At 38.5% G+C, this 18,470-nt stretch overlaps 3 protein-coding genes across 4 annotated transcripts; 2 read left to right on the top strand and 1 right to left on the bottom strand.

Moving 5' to 3' along the window:
* Positions 1 to 427: 427 nt before the first annotated feature.
* Positions 428 to 4,459, top strand: LOC125204117 (putative pentatricopeptide repeat-containing protein At2g01510). Of its 2 annotated transcripts, XR_007173492.1 has the most exons (4): positions 428 to 810; positions 878 to 925; positions 996 to 3,501; positions 3,945 to 4,459. XR_007173492.1 is itself a non-coding variant. In XM_048102676.1 (3 exons), exons 1-3 carry the CDS (start codon positions 779 to 781, stop codon positions 3,376 to 3,378), a joined length of 2,463 nt encoding a protein of 820 aa, XP_047958633.1. In that variant the 5' UTR covers positions 428 to 778; the 3' UTR covers positions 3,379 to 3,769. The 2 variants fall into 2 exon arrangements, 1 of the variants encoding a protein (XP_047958633.1); XM_048102676.1 differs by lacking the exon at positions 3,945 to 4,459 and having other exon boundaries at positions 996 to 3,769.
* Positions 4,460 to 4,540: 81 nt separating this feature from the next.
* On the top strand, positions 4,541 to 8,168 carry LOC125204119 (enoyl-CoA hydratase 2, peroxisomal-like). The gene is made up of 11 exons (XM_048102679.1): positions 4,541 to 4,676; positions 4,773 to 4,795; positions 4,866 to 4,962; positions 5,888 to 5,958; positions 6,081 to 6,153; positions 6,254 to 6,293; positions 6,573 to 6,645; positions 6,731 to 6,881; positions 7,325 to 7,395; positions 7,592 to 7,765; positions 7,848 to 8,168. Exons 1-11 carry the CDS (start codon positions 4,620 to 4,622, stop codon positions 7,933 to 7,935), a joined length of 918 nt encoding a protein of 305 aa, XP_047958636.1. The 5' UTR covers positions 4,541 to 4,619; the 3' UTR covers positions 7,936 to 8,168.
* LOC125204118 (pentatricopeptide repeat-containing protein At1g26900, mitochondrial-like) lies at positions 8,056 to 9,927 on the bottom strand. The gene has a single exon (XM_048102678.1). It carries the CDS (start codon positions 9,884 to 9,886, stop codon positions 8,144 to 8,146), a length of 1,743 nt encoding a protein of 580 aa, XP_047958635.1. The 5' UTR covers positions 9,887 to 9,927; the 3' UTR covers positions 8,056 to 8,143.
* Positions 9,928 to 18,470: the final 8,543 nt, after the last annotated feature.

The following is an 18,470-nucleotide window of genomic DNA, read 5'->3' as shown; positions in this document are numbered from 1 at the left end:
AACAAAAAAAATGTATAAGGACCTATTGAAATAAACAATCAAAGTACAAGGACCTACATATGTGTTTTGCCAAAAAAAAAGTCTTCTTAAATAGAATTAGTCTATTTTAGAGGGACAGAGAGAGTAATATATTCTTGTGCGATTCATTTTATTGTTACGTGACAAATCAAGATTAACATATATTTATGTTCATATCATTTGTGAAGTACCAATATAATTTGATCAGAAAGTCTTAATATGTCCACCATAATATCAATTTCTTATTACATCCTCCATGTCCCATTAGAAATGAAACGTTTTCCTTTTTAGTCTGATTTATTAAAAATGAAACATTTCTAAAAATGGAAACAATACTCTCTCTAGTTTTTCTTTTCTCTTACTTTACTCTTTCTTCATTAACTCACAAAACAACGCTACATGAAATCGTGTGACGAGAGTACTCTATTCTTCATAATTCAGGTAACTAGTCTTGTCTCTATTCTTCATAATTCAGGTAACTAGTCTTCCCGTCCAGCCGCCGCCGCCTAGTCGCAGTCGCAGTCGCGACAGCCTCCATTTATGTCGCCGGTTGTGATCCCCCCGGCACACACTCGATTGACTAGAGAAAGCAGATGACTTTATTACTTGAGCAGGGGGACAGAATTATTCAGTGAAAAAAGATGAATAGAATCTGTTCACAATTTATTATGCAATCCCGATTGAATTTCGGCGACGAAAAGAGTAATCTTGCTTAAACCATTAGTGGATTAGACCTGAGAGCCTTCTTCAGCAAGGAGACATGAAAGACTGGGCGCACAAGCGATCCCTCTGGTAAATCCACTCTTCCTACTCTTGCTATCATGTGAAAAACCCCCAATTTAAAACCTCAAATTTTCAGGTTCTTGCGCAAGGGCACATATTTCTGTGGAAAAGGTTGTAACTTCAGGTAAACCAATTGTTATAGCTCTATCTCTTTAATTGGGATAGAAATGTGATCTGGTTTTGATTAATTGCAGCTCGTTTGGCTCGAATTTGGTGGATGCTCGCTCCATCAAGACTGGTTTTGACTTAGAGATCAGCCGGTACAACTTCCAGCTCAAGCATTTGGTTGCACAGAGCAAGCTCTCCGAGGCAAGCAAATTGTTCGATGAAATGCCCCGCAGAAACATATGCTCGGTGAACATGATGATCTCCTGTCATGTCAACTCAGGCAATCTTTCTTACGCCCATCAGTTGTTTGACGGTATGGGTGATCGGACTGCGGTGTCGTGGACGATTCTCATGGGGGGATACGCACGAAGTAATAAACCTATGGATGCTTTTAATCTTTATGCCGAGATGTTTAGGTCGGGGATGAAACCCGATCATGTGACTGTGACGACTCTTTTGTCGAGCTGCGATGAGACTATGACTAGAAATGATGTGCACCAGGTTCATTCTCATATCACTAAATTAGGATTTGGCTGTGACCTTGGTGTTTGTAACAGTTTGATTGATGCTTACTGCAAATCTCGAAATCTTAGTTTAGCTTTTCAGCTGTTTAAGGAAATGGTGGCGGGGGATATCATTACTTATAACACGTTGATTACAGGGTATGCGAAAGAAGGGATTCGTGAAGAAGCGATAAAGCTTTTTTCAGAAATGCAGCATTTTGGTTTTAGGCCGTCAGATTTCACTTTTGCGGCCCTTTTACACGCATGTGCTGGAATGGATGGTGCGACCCTCGGGCAACAGGTTCACGGTCTGGTGATCAAGACAAACTTCCATTGGGATGTATTTGTTGGCAATGCGCTTCTTGATTTTTACTCCAAACAAGATTGTATGGAAGATGTGACGAAGCTGTTTGATGAAATGATGGAGTTGGATGGTGTATCTTACAATATTGTCATCACAAGTTATGCGTGGAACGGAAAAATTGAAGAGGTTTTCGAGCTATTCAGAGAGTTACAGTTGAGCAAGTTCAGTAGAAGAAACTTTCCCTTTGCAACTTTGTTGAGTATAGCGGCAAATACGCAAGATATAGAGATGGGAAGGCAGATCCATGCGCAGACGCTTTTGACAACCGCTGATTCAGAGAATCAAGTAGGGAATGCCCTTGTTGACATGTATGCCAAATGTGGCAGATTTGATGAAGCAGATGTTATATTTAAAAATTTGGCTAGCAAAAGCTCGGTTTCCTGGACAGCAATGATATCAGCCTATATTCAACTAGGCCTCCATGACGAAGCGCTTAAGCTGTTCAATGAGATGCGAGGGAATGATGTCCGTGGGGACCAAGCAACATTTGCTTCTATTTTGAGAGCTGCAGCGAACCTGGCCTTAGTTTCACTTGGGAAGCAATTGCACTCGTGCATCATTGGTGCTGGGTTTATGTCAAATGTCTTCTGTGGTAGTGCACTCCTAGACATGTATGCTAAATGTGGATCTTTGAAGGATGCGATCGTAGTTTTCAGAGATATGCCTGAGAGAAACACGATATCATGGAACGCTCTGATATCTGCATATGCTCAGAACGGAGATGGTAAAGCCACTCTGAGGTCCTTCGAAGAGATGGTAAAGTCGGGTCTTCATCCCGATCCTGTTAGCTTTCTTAATGTTTTGACTGCCTGCAGCCACTCGGGGCACGTTGATGAAGCATTAGAGCATTTCAATCTCATGACCCAGACTTACAAAGTTGTTCCAAGGAAAGAGCACTATGCCTCGTTGATAGATGCACTATGCAGACGGGGCAGATTTAAGGAAGCGGAGGTGTTCATGGCCCAAATGCCGTTCACACCAGATGAAATCATATGGTCGTCCATTTTATATTCATGCAGGATCCATAAGAATCAAGAGTTAGCTAAGAAAGCCGCAGATGAACTTTTTAAGATAGATGAGCTTAGGGATGCTGGTGCCTACGTTACCATGTCTAATATTTATGCAGAGGCAGGAGACTGGGAACACATGGCGAAGGTGAAGAAGGCTATGAGAGATCGTGGAGTGCAAAAATTGGCTGCTTATAGCTGGGTTGAAGTTAAACAAAAGGTTCACGCCTTCACTGCCAATGATAGGACTCATCCACTTAGTGAGGAGATTGCGAGAAAGATAGACATTTTGACGGAACAGATGGAAAAGGAAGGCTACAAGCCTGATGTTAGTTGTACTCTTCAAAATGTGAGTGACGAACTAAAAGCAGAATCACTGAAATATCACAGTGAAAGGCTGGCAATTGCGTTTGCACTCATAACTACTCCAGAGGGATCGCCTATACTGGTGATGAAAAACCTAAGAGCTTGTGTAGACTGCCATGCTGCTATTAAAGTGATCTCAAGAATTGTTAAACGGGAAATTACTGTTAGGGATTGTAATAGGTTCCATCATTTTAAAGATGGAGTATGTTCGTGTGGTGATTATTGGTGATCTATATTCCTCCGCACATGAATGGCTATACCTTGGTTTGTTTTAGCTCAACCCATTAGCTTCCTCATTTGAAAGAGCAATAGCGACGTCAAGGTTATATCAAGCTTCTTGGTGGCTGCTCAGGTTTGATTTTTCTCTCTTATAGGAGTATTATTTTAAGTGTTTCGAATCTCTTTATCGGTGCAGTTCTTGCCCATACTTGTGTAATGGTCAGTTTTGCATTCTTGATATAGATTACACTGTTGGTGTTAGTAAAATTATAGTAGCATATAACACTTTGATTGGTTTGATTTTGTTCTATAGCTAATTTGGAGAAGGATATCGTTATCGTTTTATGAGATGTACATGTGTGATAATGTTAAGCAATAATATTGTTGTTAACCTTGATTTCTATTTGATTATTGTTGTTAATATGTTTTAACATTTTCTTGTTTAGAATGAAATTATTGGTTTGTACCTTCTTTTTTTTTTTGTCCTCCTGGCAACAATAATTGTTTTTTGAATGAATATGCCTCAAAACTAAGTTGAGTTGGCGACTTTTGAGCGAAATTTTGTGTGGTGTGAAGGCTATCAGTGGACTCAACGACGTGTAAGTACTTGTCAAAGATGTCGAGAAGATGTATGAACTATGCCTGCCCTGATGGCAAGTTGTCGCGAAATTATTGTTGAAAGTATTCATCATCAGTCCAATGTATCTGCTATGCGCAAGAATAACCCTCAGTGCATGCTAAAACAACGTCCCAAGTTGTCTGGCCACCATCGCGGTTGCTCGACAAAGTAAACTTCGAAGGCCCCTTTCCGCACCAAGCTCTTAGTCACAATGGACGTACACGTACTGATGGGTTGTTGGTGTAGGAACCGCTGGAGGGTTCACATAGTTCTATTGAGCTCGAAGTGTTGTTATAATTGGGATCCAGACTTTGAATTGAAAGAGAAGATGGATTTGGATGTGTATGAATATTGAATTATTGATGGGTTTAGGAAATATTGGAGAATAACAAATGAAGAAATGCGAATATTTGATCAAACTAAATTACTTCATCGCGTAAATATTAGATTGCGTAATCGATCAAACTAATTATTTCAACGAAAATGACAAAAAATAAAATAAAAGAAAACTGATTTACATCATTATCTAAATGGATAGATATTTGTAAATCCCAATAAATATGAGTATTAAATATACACACACCTTTCTCAATTCAATTCCTTTTCCTTTCTGCAAATTTTGAAATTCATCCATGGCTGGAACATCAGAGACTGATCCCAATCTCGTCACTTCATATCAATTCCCGCAGGTACAGTTATTACTACCTTTCTCACTTCATTTTTTCCCCCTCCTAATCCGTTTTTGATTTCATGCCCTGATTTTTGGCGATGAAAACACTCAACAGTTGACATACAGCTATACGGAAAGGTAGAGCAGCGCTAGTTTATGAGGAAAATGCAATATTGTGGTTTGAATTGCTGATTGGGTTGATGAACAGGGACGCTGCATTATATGCGCTTGGTGTTGGAGCTTGCTCCAAAGATGCGGTTGATGATAAGGAGCTCAAATATGTCTACCATCACGAATCCATTCAGGTGCTTACTTTTACTGACGAAATACATTGCTATATAAATAATTTTACTTTTAGTCAAATTTATTCGAGTTTATGCATCAATCACCGTATGATCCGTGGATTGAAAATAGTGGCCAACGTTTCACTCCATTTTGTCCATTTTGTTAATATATACTCCCTCCGTCTGCCATTAGGAGTCTCATTTATGAGCGACACGGGTTTTAAGAAATGTTAAGAAAAGTGTGTGGAAAAAAGTTAGTGGAATAGGGTCCACTTGTATATATTAGTTTTAAATTAAATGTGAGTGGAATGAGTTAGTGGAAGGTGGGACCCTATTGCCATTTATAGTAAAAGTGTACCAGGACTCCTATTTGCGGACGGACTAAAATGGAAAAACGGGACTCCTATTCGCGGACGGAGGGAGTATTTACCTTATCAAAAAAATTAAAACTATTTTATTTACTTTAAGAAAGGGAAATTTTAAATCACAATTAATGACTCGATTCAAGCAAGAATCATCTTCGTGGAATAGGGAGATTTGGGGTGTTATGATTTTTTTATACAAGTATGGTTTTATTTGAACAATATATTTGTGTCTATATACCCGGAAATGTTAATAATCTTTGTATCCAAGTGATTGTATTTATGTTCCTAACTGACCAAGATCTGTAATCCAAGGAAAGATATGGTGAATGATGCACAAAGTAACAAAAGAAGAAAATGGTTGATGTAAATTGATATAGTTGATCAAAATAGCTTCTATAGTCATGTACTAATACCAATTTTAGACATTACCATAAGGTTGGCTAACTCAGCTTTGTTTTATTTTCTATGAGTTATCTAATTTCAATTCTCTGCGTGGAAAAGGGTTCTCTGTGTGGAAGTTTGTGTGCGTGTTGAACTAATAAAACAATCTAAATGTATATATTATGTATTTTTTCATGCAGGTTTTGCCAACATTTGCTACTCTAATTTCTGTTGAATTTCTGTCATGGATTAAACAGATGCCGGGTTTGGTGTAAGTAATTCTGTTGATTCTTCTTGGCACATTTATGACTTATACTTAGATATATTGTTCAGGGAACAGATCTTGGTTGAGTGTACTTGTTTAAAGTATTTTCTGACATCTTTCATTTCTAGATTTGATCCTAGCCTCCTATTACATGGGCAACAGTACATAGAGATATACAAATCTCTTCCTTCCAATGGTTGTGTAAGGTTCTTACTCATCTTATCTTATATCAGTAACATGTATTTTAGCTCTATCTCTGCTGGCTGGAGCCTATTAATTCTTATGTCTGTTTTTGACACAGATACTAAATAAGGCGACAATTTCTGGGTTGCATGATAAAGGTTCGCTTCAAATATTGACCCTTCTTGATGGGAGCTTTCTCATATCATTTTCGTTGTAGTTAATGAGTCAGGCTAGAGATGTTTGGAACTTATATTGATAACTTTTGCAATATTGATAGCCCTAGACCTAGTATTATATCTACCTTTTGAGCTACACATCAATGAAGCATAACTTTTCCTCTTATCAAAATCTAACTTTGTGTTGCCTATGATTTTAACGTTTCTTTGCACATAATTAACTGCTCCATAAGGGAAAAATCATATTGGATTACCTTTCAGGTAAGTCAGCAGTTCTCGAGGTTGAAATTTCAAGTTACGAAAAAGAGTCTGGCGTATTACTGTGTGTGCAACGGTAAGGTTCTATCTGTGTGGACATCTATATAATACATACATACATATATACATAAGGTATGAAACATCTTTATATGGTTTAATAGGATGTCTCTTTATTTGCGGGGTGCTGGTGGATTCTCAAAATCATCCCAGCCTTACTCTTTTTCCAAATACCCATCCAGTCAGACATTCACTTATAAAATTCCGAAAAGTCAACCATTTGCTGTTTTTGAAGAATGCACACAACCCTCACAGGTATGTGGGATTTCGTTTATTCGATCAGATATAGTCCTTAGTACAGAAGCAACCAATGAATAGGAATAAAGACCCGATTGCAATATACGAATTATGTCTTGACATTGCTGTTGTCGATTGCTTTCTGGTGCTTCCAATCAGTATGGGTGTAAAAGAGAGCAGGCAGTCAAATTGCTGACTGTAAAATTAAATACTACTACAAAAGATAGGCCACCCATCCCAAATACAATCTCATATTTTTATCTGGAAATATTATTCTGTACATAATCTGCTTCTTAGTTTGATGATCTGTGATTAGGATGTGTCATTGCCTTATTGGCTTGTTTCAATAGAAAAAGAATTAGAAAGAAAATGAATTATTTTTTTATGTAAAAGCAATGTAGTCACTTCCAAATGGTTGAGCAAAGTTTTTTCTTATTGAAGTTTTGCAATAAATGATGCAGGCCCTCCTTTACAGACTTTCTGGTGATTACAACCCACTGCACTCGGATCCTAAGGCTGCTGAAACGACTGGGTAATTATTACACCAAAAAACTCGTTTACTCATTTTTTCCTGTTTTTCTACATCATAGATTATTTCTGAACTCCTACCTTCATAATCACCGTTGATGTTTGGAAGCCCTAAAAACTTGAATTTTCTAGTATCATGCTCTCTGATGCCATTCGACGTATCATTCCTTTCATGCTCTTGCTAAATTTATTATGTGTAGATTCTCTCGTCCGATCTTGCATGGACTGTGCACACTCGGATTTGCAGTCAGAGCCATCATCTATAGGATCTGTCAGGGTGACCAAAATATGATCCGGAACATAACTGGGAAATTTCTGTTACATGTCTACCCAGGCGAAACATTGATAACTGAAATGTGGGTCGACGGAATGAGGTAAAAACGACTAAACTACTCTTTAGTTCAGAAGAGACTGTTTATAATACACTCCAGCTTACAACGGGGTGGAAATGTGCAGAGTGGTTTATCAGTTGAAGGTCAAAGAACGAAACAAGGCTGCACTTTCTGGCGTCGTCACTCTCAACTACTTCACCTCGTCTCTGTGATCTCGAGCATCGCAGATTAAGTTTGCTTCTGGATTATGTACCTCTGAATAATATGGCCTTCTGTTATACTGTGTGGGATGGAGAGAAATAATTGTGAACTAGTGATTTCTAAGTTTGTGATTACTGTATTGTAAAAGATAGTAATTTCTAAGCTTGTGATCTGTTACAAATATTGAACTTTTGAAATTACCAGTAATAAAAACTAATATCAAAATGGTAAATCAATTTTGCTATATCCGGCTCCCTTCCTAGCAGTCTCCACTTCATAACTTTGATCTGCTACCATTCCAGCAGCAACATAAGCACCAGCAAGGCTGAGTGAATCGGCCGTGTGATTTTCATGGATCCCTTCGAGCTGTTCCTTCACGTGCTCGGCCAGCTTGACATTCCCGTACACTTTACACGCTCCAAGCAATGCGCGCAAAGCAGTGGCGTCCCTCTCGACCGGCAATCCTTTGATCAGCTCGTACGCTTCCTCCAGGAAGCCGGCGCGGCCCAAGAGATCAATCATGCATCCGTAGTGCTCGATCTTCGGCCTTAACTGATAAACATTCGCCATCTTCCTGAAACAGCTCAGCCCTTCTCTCATCAAGCCTCCATGGCTACAAGCATTCATAACCGTCAGAAACGTTACCTCATTCGGCACAACACCCTCCTCCTCCATTCTACGAAAAAGTGTGACTGCGTGATCTGCTCGCCCGTGCACTCCACAACCCGAGATCATAGCCGTCCAGCTCTTGACATCCTTAAACTCCAACCTGTTGAAAACATTGACCGCCTTATCAAGAAGCCCGCTTTTGGCGTACATGTCCACTATTGCTGTGCTGAGAACTGCATCCAACGGCAACTGCTCCTCCTCAACATAGCCATGCACGTATTCGCCTATCCCAAGAGCCCCCGAGGCAGAGCAAGCAGAAAGCAACCCCGCTACCGTAGAAGAATTAGGCCGTATGCCACGATCCTTCATCAAACTCAGCAACTCCATTGCTTCTTCAAGAAGACCAGTTCTAGCATATCCATCAATTAGAGAGTTCCACAACACAACATCTCTCTTATCATCAATTTCATCAAAGATTCGACGCGCAGATTGCACGCGGCCGTGCTTCCCGTACATGGAAATCAAAGCCGCCACCACGTTTAAATTCGACAAGAAACCAAGCTTGAAGCAAAGCACATGTATAGTTTCTCCCAATGATTCATTCAACAAATGCCCCACAGCTGAAACAACATTTAGCAAAGTAGTCACACTCACACCAACACCAACACCAACACCAAAACTATCTCTGCAAAATAGTTTAAAGAAATCCCAAACCAGAGAATATTCCTTCACGCAAAGATATCCCCCCATTAAAGTATTCCAAGAAACCACGTCTTTTCTCAGACGCAATTCATCGAACACTTGGCGAGCATCTTTAATCATGCCACAAACACAATAAAAATGCAGAAGAGCATTCATCACATTCAAAACCGAATCGAATCCAGATTTCAAGACGTCGGTATGAACTCCAAGCCCGGCCCGAATCTCCACTAAACTGGAGCAAGATTTCAGAACCGAAATGAATGTAAACTGATCGAAATCGAAGCTGTGATTCTCAGCCCTCATGCGATTAAACAAAAGGAGGGAATTTCCGGGATCGGGGCTGATAGAATGGGCACGGAGCATGGTGTTGAACATGTAAAGATTGGGGCTTTTTATCTGGTTGAAGATGGAGTCTGCGTAATTGATATCCTGCGTAGAGACTTGAGCGAGAAGCTTGCTCAGTGGAAATGGGATTCGGTCGAGACCGGTCTTCACCATCAAACAGTGAATTCGAGCAGTTTGGCGGATTTGATGGCATGATTGGAGAAGGGAGATGAGATTTTGGTCCGAGGAAAGTGTGGAGAAGTGGTGATGGATGGAGGAGTTGTATAATCGGCGCCAACATTGCGACGTAATATCTCTTCTGATCATACAGCTCAGATTTTTACAAAGAGAATCAATTCATCAACAAAGGAGCTGATAAATGCACAGTACAAGTAATGAACTTTTTATTTTACATTAAAAGTTACTCCATCCGTCCCGTTTTAGCAGTCCCATTGACTTTTCTGCCATCTTTTTGTAAATATGATAAAAAATAGTTAAAGTGGAGAAATGGTAAAATAATAGAGACAATAATGTAAATAAGACTCCTCTCTATATTATTCTTTTTCTTAATTTACCATTTCTCATCTTTAACTATTTTTTATAATTTTTACAAAAATAGGGCAGAAAAGTCAATGGGACTGCTAAAACGGGACGGAGGGAGTAATATATTAAAATTTTAAATTAAATATCTACAATTTTGAAAAAATATTAAAATTTTCATCAAATTTTGTATAACTGTTTAGAATCATGTAAAAATTGACAGAAAATTATCATGTAAGTACTCCCTCCATCCCTCATTTATAGTTTCACTTTGCCTTGTACGGTTTTAATAAATGTGGGTAGAAAAGATTAGTTGAACGTAGAATATTAGTTATATAGTGAAATGTTTAGTAGATTGTGAGGCCTACTATTTAAAATTTAAAAAAATGAAATTTTAAATTGTGGACGTTCCAAATAGAAAAAAAAATATTATTCTTTAGTTGTATGAGTGAGTAGAAAACAAACATTAATATGACTGGAAATTTACTAGACATTTTTTGCAACGTAGCATGAGGGAGCATGCAACGGATAAAGAAGTTAGAAGAGTTTGTTGAGGAACTAGCCGTTGAGTGGCAGTTCCTTCTCAGTTGTAACAGAACAGTGAATCATCATTCACTTAGCATTAGATGAGTATAAATGAAAAGCGTTGTTAGCTGAGTTGTAAATCTGTAACATCTTCACAAATATTCATCATCAATAATGCTTCTTTTACCTTCGGTAGTTCTAAGTGTTCTTCCTCCTCAAAACCTAAACTTCTAGTTGAGGTCTTGATCAATAATCTACATTCTATTTCAACAATTGGCGCCGTCCGGTGGGAATCAAGATCATTCGACGTTGTAGTCATGGCAGCGAGGCTTGAGGCCGAAAAATTCACGGGCAAGAACGATTATGGCTTATGGAAAATGAAGATGAGGGCGATTCTGGTGCAGCAAGGTTTGGTCGCGGTTCTGACTTCTGCTGATACAGATGAGAAAGGGAAAATGCCTGCGCTTGATGAGAAGGCTCAGGCAAAGCTCGATCAGATGCAGTTGAAAGCTCATAGCACCGTGATGTTATGCCTTGGAGATAAGGTATTGCGCGAAGTTCATCGGAGACCACGACGTCTGCAATCTTGAAAAAGTTAGATGAGGTTTACTTGGCTAAATCTCTGGCCAATCATCTCTACATGAAAATGAGGGTCTATTCCTCATCCGGGAAATTGGGGAATTTGGGGATCATTCTTTTTAAAATGGTGAAAAGGGGGTTTTGAAAGGGAAAAAAGAAGTGAAAATTTGGCCAAGGGAATTGGTAGTCTCTACTATTTGCAAGCTACTTTACTTAAAGGTTTATCCTTCGGAATTTGGACTTCGGGAAAGTGGCATTTGAAGGGGGGCATAAAATTGGGGGTACAAAGAGGGGATCTAGTCAAAGGGCTATCAATGTCTGATGTAAGAGAGGGAGCCATGTGGGGGTTTGGGCCAACTAGGAAAAACTTTTTTCCTTTCCCCTCAAACATCCCTTAACCCCTCTCCACTAGATTACATTCATTGGGACTTTTTGGGGCCCTGCACTTTTGAAAAGTTTGGGGGGAAAGGGGGGTGCTAATTAATTATGATTTTTCTGGGAAAGTGTGGATATAATTTTGGGAAAGAAAAAAGGGGGCCTTTAATAGATTAAGTTTTGGGGAAGGAGATGGAACTGGGGCCCGGTGTATTATGCTTGGTTACCCAAGGGGTGAAGGGATATAGGCTATGGTCAATTGAGCCTTTGAAAGAAAGAATTTTATTCAACAGAGATGTTGTCTTCATTGAGGATAAAATGTCTTTCTTAATGAAGATTTTGAAAATCAAAATCATGCTCCAGCAGATGATTTTCATACTCATGGACCTGATGCTCAATTCGAATTGGATACTGGTGTTTTTCCTGATATAGTGCAGGAGGATACTGAGGATGAAAGTGGGTCATCAAGGGATCAAAGTCAACCTCAACAGCTCCAGACTCCACCATAAGAATATCAGATTGCCAGAGATAGGCCAAGAAGAACTAATGTAAGGCCACCTTCAAGGTTCAGTGATTATGAAATGATGTTTTATGCGCTTCACATTGCTGAGCAGATAGAACTTGCTGAGCCAAGCTCTTACACAGAAGCTGTGAACGGACCAGAAGGGAAGCAGTGGATTCAAGCTATGAAGGAAGAAATTGAATCTTTATTGAATAGCAAGACCTGGATATTGGTGGATAAGGCTGAGTTCAAGAAAGTAATTGGATGTAAATGGGTGTTCAAAAAGAAAATTGAATCTGCACAGTCCCGAAAAGTAAGGTTCAAGGCAAGGCTTGTTGCTAAGGGCTTCAATCAAGAAGAAGGGATAGACTTTAATGAGGTCTATTCTCCAGTTGTTAAGCATAACTCAATTCGAATCTTGCTGGTAGTAGCAGCGAAGATAGATTGGGAGCTAGAGCAATTGGATGTCAAAACAGCATTCCTCAATGGTGATCTAGAGGAGACAATTTACATAGCACAGCCTGAGGGCTTTGAAGTCCCTGGATCAGAGCAGAAAGTATGCATGCTCAAAAAGAGCATATATGGTCTCAAACAAAGCAACAAGCAATGGTAAGTTTGGAGAAAGTCTTGCAAAGCTGAGTTTAGGGTTTAGCAGATCACTGTATGATAGCTGTGTTTTTATAAAGAGGTAGAAGGGCAAGGCACCTACATATCTGTTGTTATATGTAGATGATATGTTGATTTCAGGAGCTCATGCTGATGAGATTAGAGTGGTGAAAGCTCCGTTGAAGTGAAAGCTTGAAATGAAAGATCTGAGGATAGCTAAAATAATTCTTGGGATGGATATAGTGAAGGATATGAGCAAGAAAAGGTAGTGGTTATTCTAGACTGACTATATTTTGAAAACCTTATAGAGATTCAAATTAGAGAATATGAGATTCACATCAACTCCATTGGCAGCACACTTCAAGTTAGAGAAAGGTCAGAGGGCTGAAAGTGTAGAGGAAAGGAAAGAAATGGAGCTGATTCCTTACCCTAACATTGTTGGAAGCCTGATGTACATGATGATTTGTACTCGATCAGTTATAGCCCATGCAATCAGTGCAACAAGTAGATACATGGCTAGCTTTGGCAAACAACACTGGAATGCCTTGAAGTGGACTCTAAGATATCTGAAAGGAGCTGATAAATCTGCTATTCTGTATACAGATGAAGGTGGAGAAGATGAGGAGTCTTTGGTTGCTATTGTGACTATGACTACGCAACAAATCTTGACACAAGAAGGTCACAGGCTGGCTACATTTTCACCCTTTATGGTTGTATGCTGGAAGTTTAGCTTGCAAAATGTAGTAGCTCTATCAACTACTGAAGCAGAGTATATGGCACTTACCTCGGCAGTCAAGGAGAGCAAGTGGTTGTTGGGCTTGATATCTGAGTTTGAATTTAATCAGAGAACTGTGACAGTTTATTGTGACAACAATGTAGCACTGTGCTTGGCTAGACACCAGATGTTCCATGAGAGGAGTAAGCACATTGATGTGCGATTGCACTTTATTAGAGATGAGGTGGAGAATGGCAGGGTGAAGGTGATTAAAATAGACACAACACATAAACCTGCTGATATGTTCACTAAACCATTGAGCAAGGAAAAGTTTTAATATTGCTGCATGCTTGTGAAGTTGTTTGCGATGGACTTCTGAATGTTGCTATGCCTCAGTCAAGGTGGAGATTGTTATGGTGTGGCTGAGTATAGCAAGTGAGGGTCCATGCAACGTAGCATGAGGAAGCATGCAACGGATAAAGAAGTTAGAAGAGTTTGTTGAAGAACTAGCCGCTGAGTGGCAGTTCCTTCTCGGTTGTAACAGAACAGTGAATCATCATTCACTTAGCATTAGATGAGTATAAATGAAAAGCATTGTTAGTTGAGTTGTAGTTTTGTAACATCTTCACAAATCTTCATCATCAATAAAGGTTATGAAGTTCTAAGTGTTCTTCCTCCTCAAAACCTAAACTTCTAGTTGAGTTCTTGATCAATAATCTACTTCTATTTCAACAGTCATTCTCTATGTTAGGTGAAATGAATGTTTCGAAAATCCATGGTCGGCCACATAGTAAATTCACAACTAGAACTATAGCCCTTAGGGTATTATATCCTCACTCAAGGTTCACCACTGGTCACATGATACATCGCTCCACCATGTAACTAGTGGCAGAGCTTGAGTGATGGTTCTAGTTGAGAATTTACCAAGCGGCTATCCCTCTAACCACCAAGCAACAATAGTCCGACCATGAATTTGTTAGAGTCTGTATACTAGAAATCACGTTTCGAGTGATTGAATACTGTAAAACTCTTATTTTATTTTCCATGGAATAAAACATATTATTTTTGTCATAATGTTGTTAAGTTTTACATTTAATGGATGTTTATGCATGTTTAAATGTATAAGTTAACTTAACAAAGTCTAAGTCTTTGTTTTAGTAGACCGGTTGTGGGCGGCGTCCACTTTAAGGTAACACGGTCAGTTCTAAACAAAGAAAAAGAAGAATTTCACAACCTAGATGGAATTAGACTATCCATCGAGAGAGGTTGCAATGTCAGTTCACATATTTCTAAGCCTTACTGAAATAAGATGACATTGGTGTGGTATAGCACTGAACGGATCTAATAACAAGACTTGTCCTTAGGCTATCTACTGAAAGGCGAGGTCTTGATAAATATTTATTTCTTAATCAATGTAGGTTAGCATTGAGCATACGGTATTGATTATGCATTACTTTGACTTATCAAATGGTGCGGATTTTTCGTAAGCCAATAAACCAGATATATTGGGTAGTGGTGATTAATATCTAGCGGTGCTAGGATTGCCATTATATTGAATCGTGCGCGATGAGAGTCTCGTTTGATAATGTCCTCAAGAGGAGCGCGAAACAAGGTTTTATTATTCGGAACCTAGCTAGTTGGAGTTTGATTACTCTATGAATAATAAATAAGCGTTTCATGCTAAGTCCACTCTTAGAATTAATAAGAAGTTAATTAATTAAGTCCATAGCAGACACTAATTAATTAATGGACATTTTTATCTTAAGCGCGAGAAATGAAAGTTAAACGGAAACCCGGATTACTAATAATTTCGGATTTGGATGGGGAGAGTTCAATATTACTTACTGTAGTGGCTGCTCGTAATATTCCAATTAAGCTTATATTAAATTGTGGGTTCAATTTAATTAGTAAAAAGTAAATTGGATGAGCCCATATCCAAAACCTTCCATAGATCCCTGTCTGGGCCCAAAAGGAACTTAATATAAATAGGAGAATAAAGGAGACAGAAATCATAATTTTGAATACACAAAATTTTCGTCCCCTCTACTAGAGGAGTTCGAAATTCTCTCCAATTAGGAAAAGGATTTCTTCTGTCTTCTTTATTTAAGTCCTAGTATTCTGGTGAGATCAGCCCACATTGATATCGGAGTACAGTTTGGGAACCAGAGAGAAGATTTGTGGTCTTGTATTCAAAGCGTCACGTGGAGGAGTTGCTAGCCATCTTCAATTATTTGGAGAATTAATTAGGTATTATTTCTGCTCCGTAGAAAAGCATGATACATGTGAGAATTACGCGAATAGATTTTGTCTAAATAATCCGCTAAATAGATCTGATTATTATGTGATTTATTTGTGCGATTAATAATTGTTAAATTATGTTAATCCGTTGCACCGCTTCCGCTGCCAGTTCTTTCAGAATTTTCCAAACATTTATCTCACCCAACTTGTGAAGAGACACTCAAAAGAGACTCAAATTTTACTTCTACCTATCTTTTACTCCCTCTGTCCCAGATAATTCGATCCAATATTCCATTTCGGGCTGTCCCACATAATTTGTCCCACTTCACTATTACCATTTTTGGTAGTGGACCCCATATTCCACTAACCCAATCCTACTCACATTTTATTATAAAACTAATACTTTAAAAGTAGGACTCACATCCCACCAACTTTTTCAACTCACTTTCCATTAGATTTCTTAAAACTCGTGCCGGGTCAAAGTGTCCCAAATTATCTGGGATGGAGGGAGTACAAATGAAACCTATAGACCCTATTTATAGATGGAGGTGTTGGGAGGTGAAAAAACACTCAAATAAAATAATTCAAAAATCCGCCTCTCGAAGTCCTTTTGTGGAGACTTTTTATTTTCCCGCTCAAAAACTTCCTCATCCGTCTCGAATTGAGGCATTTGGACTTCATATTGATATGCAAATTCTGGTTTGAAACAAACCCAGCTCCTGTCAAACTCCTTGTTGAAATTTTATTTATTAAAGTCTTTTTTATCTTTAATAAAATGATAAAAATATGATCCTTTATCTACCCCATGAGTAACTGAATGGCGCTTCAATTTTCCATTTCAAATATAGTGTCACACACCTTCTTATGTCCATGTATATAATAAATATAAAACTTCATATACTAACGATACAACACCGAAGCAAATTATAGATTTTATTTTTAGTAAAATTGAATTTCGTAAATTGGATTTCAGATATTTGAATTCGTTATTAAAACAATTCAATGTGCTCTGGTTCAGATTTTCAGAGAAATTTGGAATTTTGATTTGATTAAAAAAAAACTAATCAAAATCCGAATGCTCGCTCACCCGAATTTAAATTGTTACCCGCCAAATAGAAAAAACAAATATTATTCTTAAATTGCAGTCCCAATTTTTGCACATGGTAACTTTTTTAACATTAAAATTTTAAAATATCACGAAAATGGTCTATATTGGTCTCTATTCATCTAATAATTTAAGCCATAGTACACGAGCATAATAACATCCCCATCCAAGTGGTCCGGACCCACCTTTATTCATTTTTCACTCTCTGCTCTTTCTCAAAAGCACAACACCCACATTCACGCTCTTCCGCAAGCACATGCACAAGGATTCCACCATTCTATTATTCAATTTAAATAAAAAACATTTTCAAAATATTAGAATGCATTAAAAATACCTGGAATACTATTACAAATTGCTAAAAATGAATGATGAATGATGAATGTGTGTAGGATTAAAAAAATTTAAAAAAAATTCAAAAAAATACAAAAAACGGCTATATTTTTTGGGAATCCGAAAATATTTTTTTTTAATATTTGGTATTATTTTTAATTTTTTTTAAAGAAAAAGGAAATTACAACGGCATTGCCGTTGGCCAATCGCACGCTGCCATGTCGCCCTGCTTAACGGCCCGGACGTGCTCTTATTATCGAGCAGTGAAGCCTGAATATCTTTGCTAAGTACTGTGTGCACAGAAAGGAATAACAAGTCTCCTAGGTCCAGCGAATCCACTAGATCACAAGGTCTAGGAACTCACGGATCGTTGGAAGATCTCGGTCGTCGACACACACGAATATCGCTTCAAAAACCCTCAACCACGTATACTAAAATTAGCACAGGGAAGTAGGGATCGATCACACAGAGATGAATGCGCAAGTAAACATGCTCAAAGATTCGGGACTATTTTTGTGTTGGCTGCTGCCACGCATTTTTGGGTTGAGGAAATTAAACTAAACTTGGAGTGAAATCTGCTACGCTAACAACTAGATCTTGGCAGAACAGAAATCACGCATGAAAACTGGAAAACGAGACAATCACTAGATCTAATAAATTATTTCCTAAATTACCTAGACCTGGGAAATAAACTGACGGTGGGGACCATTTGCTGAAAAGGTAAAGTACGGATGAAAAGCTGAAAAACAACTAACTAAAGCAATTTAAAACAATTTAACGAAGAACAATTAAAAACTAAGCAGATCTACGGCTACTAGACGGAGTAAAATGAAAAGAGAGCAAAAGAGTTCGAAATCCATGCACAACTTGATTCCTCTGTTCAGATCCAACCTCGGATGCTAAATCCACTCCGAATCCAAGCATCCGACCAAAAGTATATCCATAGTTACAGATTCGCCAAACAACCACCGATCAACAACCACAATTCAGATCCACAACCTCTTTCCCAGATCAAACACATAATTATCCAAAACAGGGAATAACATTCAACTGCCGAAATTAGAACTCAAACAAAAACTCAGAATCGTAAATCAACACAAGATAAACACCAACATGGCATAAACTAAATGCATAGATAACCGATAAGTAGCAACAACCAAATCGATTTCCAAAACAATGAAGTTTGACGGAATAAAAGTGCAAAAAGCTGAATGAAAAACAGATTGTTTCTTCGTCCTCCGAGAGGAAGGTGTTACCACTGACTTTTGCCGAAGATTAATCCCGTAGAAACCCTAAACTATCCCAGAATTCCCATTTCCCAAGTGTGTGTGTGAGTGTGTGAGCTAAGAGCAAAATTCCTCTCTGGCGTGTGTGTGCTGCATGCTCCTTTATTTAT

This window comes from Salvia hispanica, chromosome 2 (assembly GCF_023119035.1).
Source record: "Salvia hispanica cultivar TCC Black 2014 chromosome 2, UniMelb_Shisp_WGS_1.0, whole genome shotgun sequence".
NCBI classification, from domain to species: domain Eukaryota; kingdom Viridiplantae; phylum Streptophyta; class Magnoliopsida; order Lamiales; family Lamiaceae; genus Salvia; species Salvia hispanica.
This window is presented reverse-complemented; position numbering and strand designations above follow the sequence as displayed.

Coding starts and splice junctions, on each gene's coding strand:
- LOC125204118 (XM_048102678.1), bottom strand. CDS start 9,886: ATGATCAGAAGAGATATTACGTCGCAATGTTGGCGCCGATTATACAAC.
- LOC125204117 (XM_048102676.1), top strand. CDS start 779: ATGAAAGACTGGGCGCACAAGCGATCCCTCTG. Junction 811..877: donor GCGCACAAGCGATCCCTCTG/GTAAATCCACTC, acceptor TCAAATTTTCAG/GTTCTTGCGCAAGGGCACAT. Junction 926..995: donor GGAAAAGGTTGTAACTTCAG/GTAAACCAATTG, acceptor GATTAATTGCAG/CTCGTTTGGCTCGAATTTGG.
- LOC125204119 (XM_048102679.1), top strand. CDS start 4,620: ATGGCTGGAACATCAGAGACTGATCCCAATCTCGTCACTTCATATCAA. Junction 4,796..4,865: donor ACATACAGCTATACGGAAAG/GTAGAGCAGCGC, acceptor GTTGATGAACAG/GGACGCTGCATTATATGCGC. Junction 6,882..7,324: donor AATGCACACAACCCTCACAG/GTATGTGGGATT, acceptor TAAATGATGCAG/GCCCTCCTTTACAGACTTTC.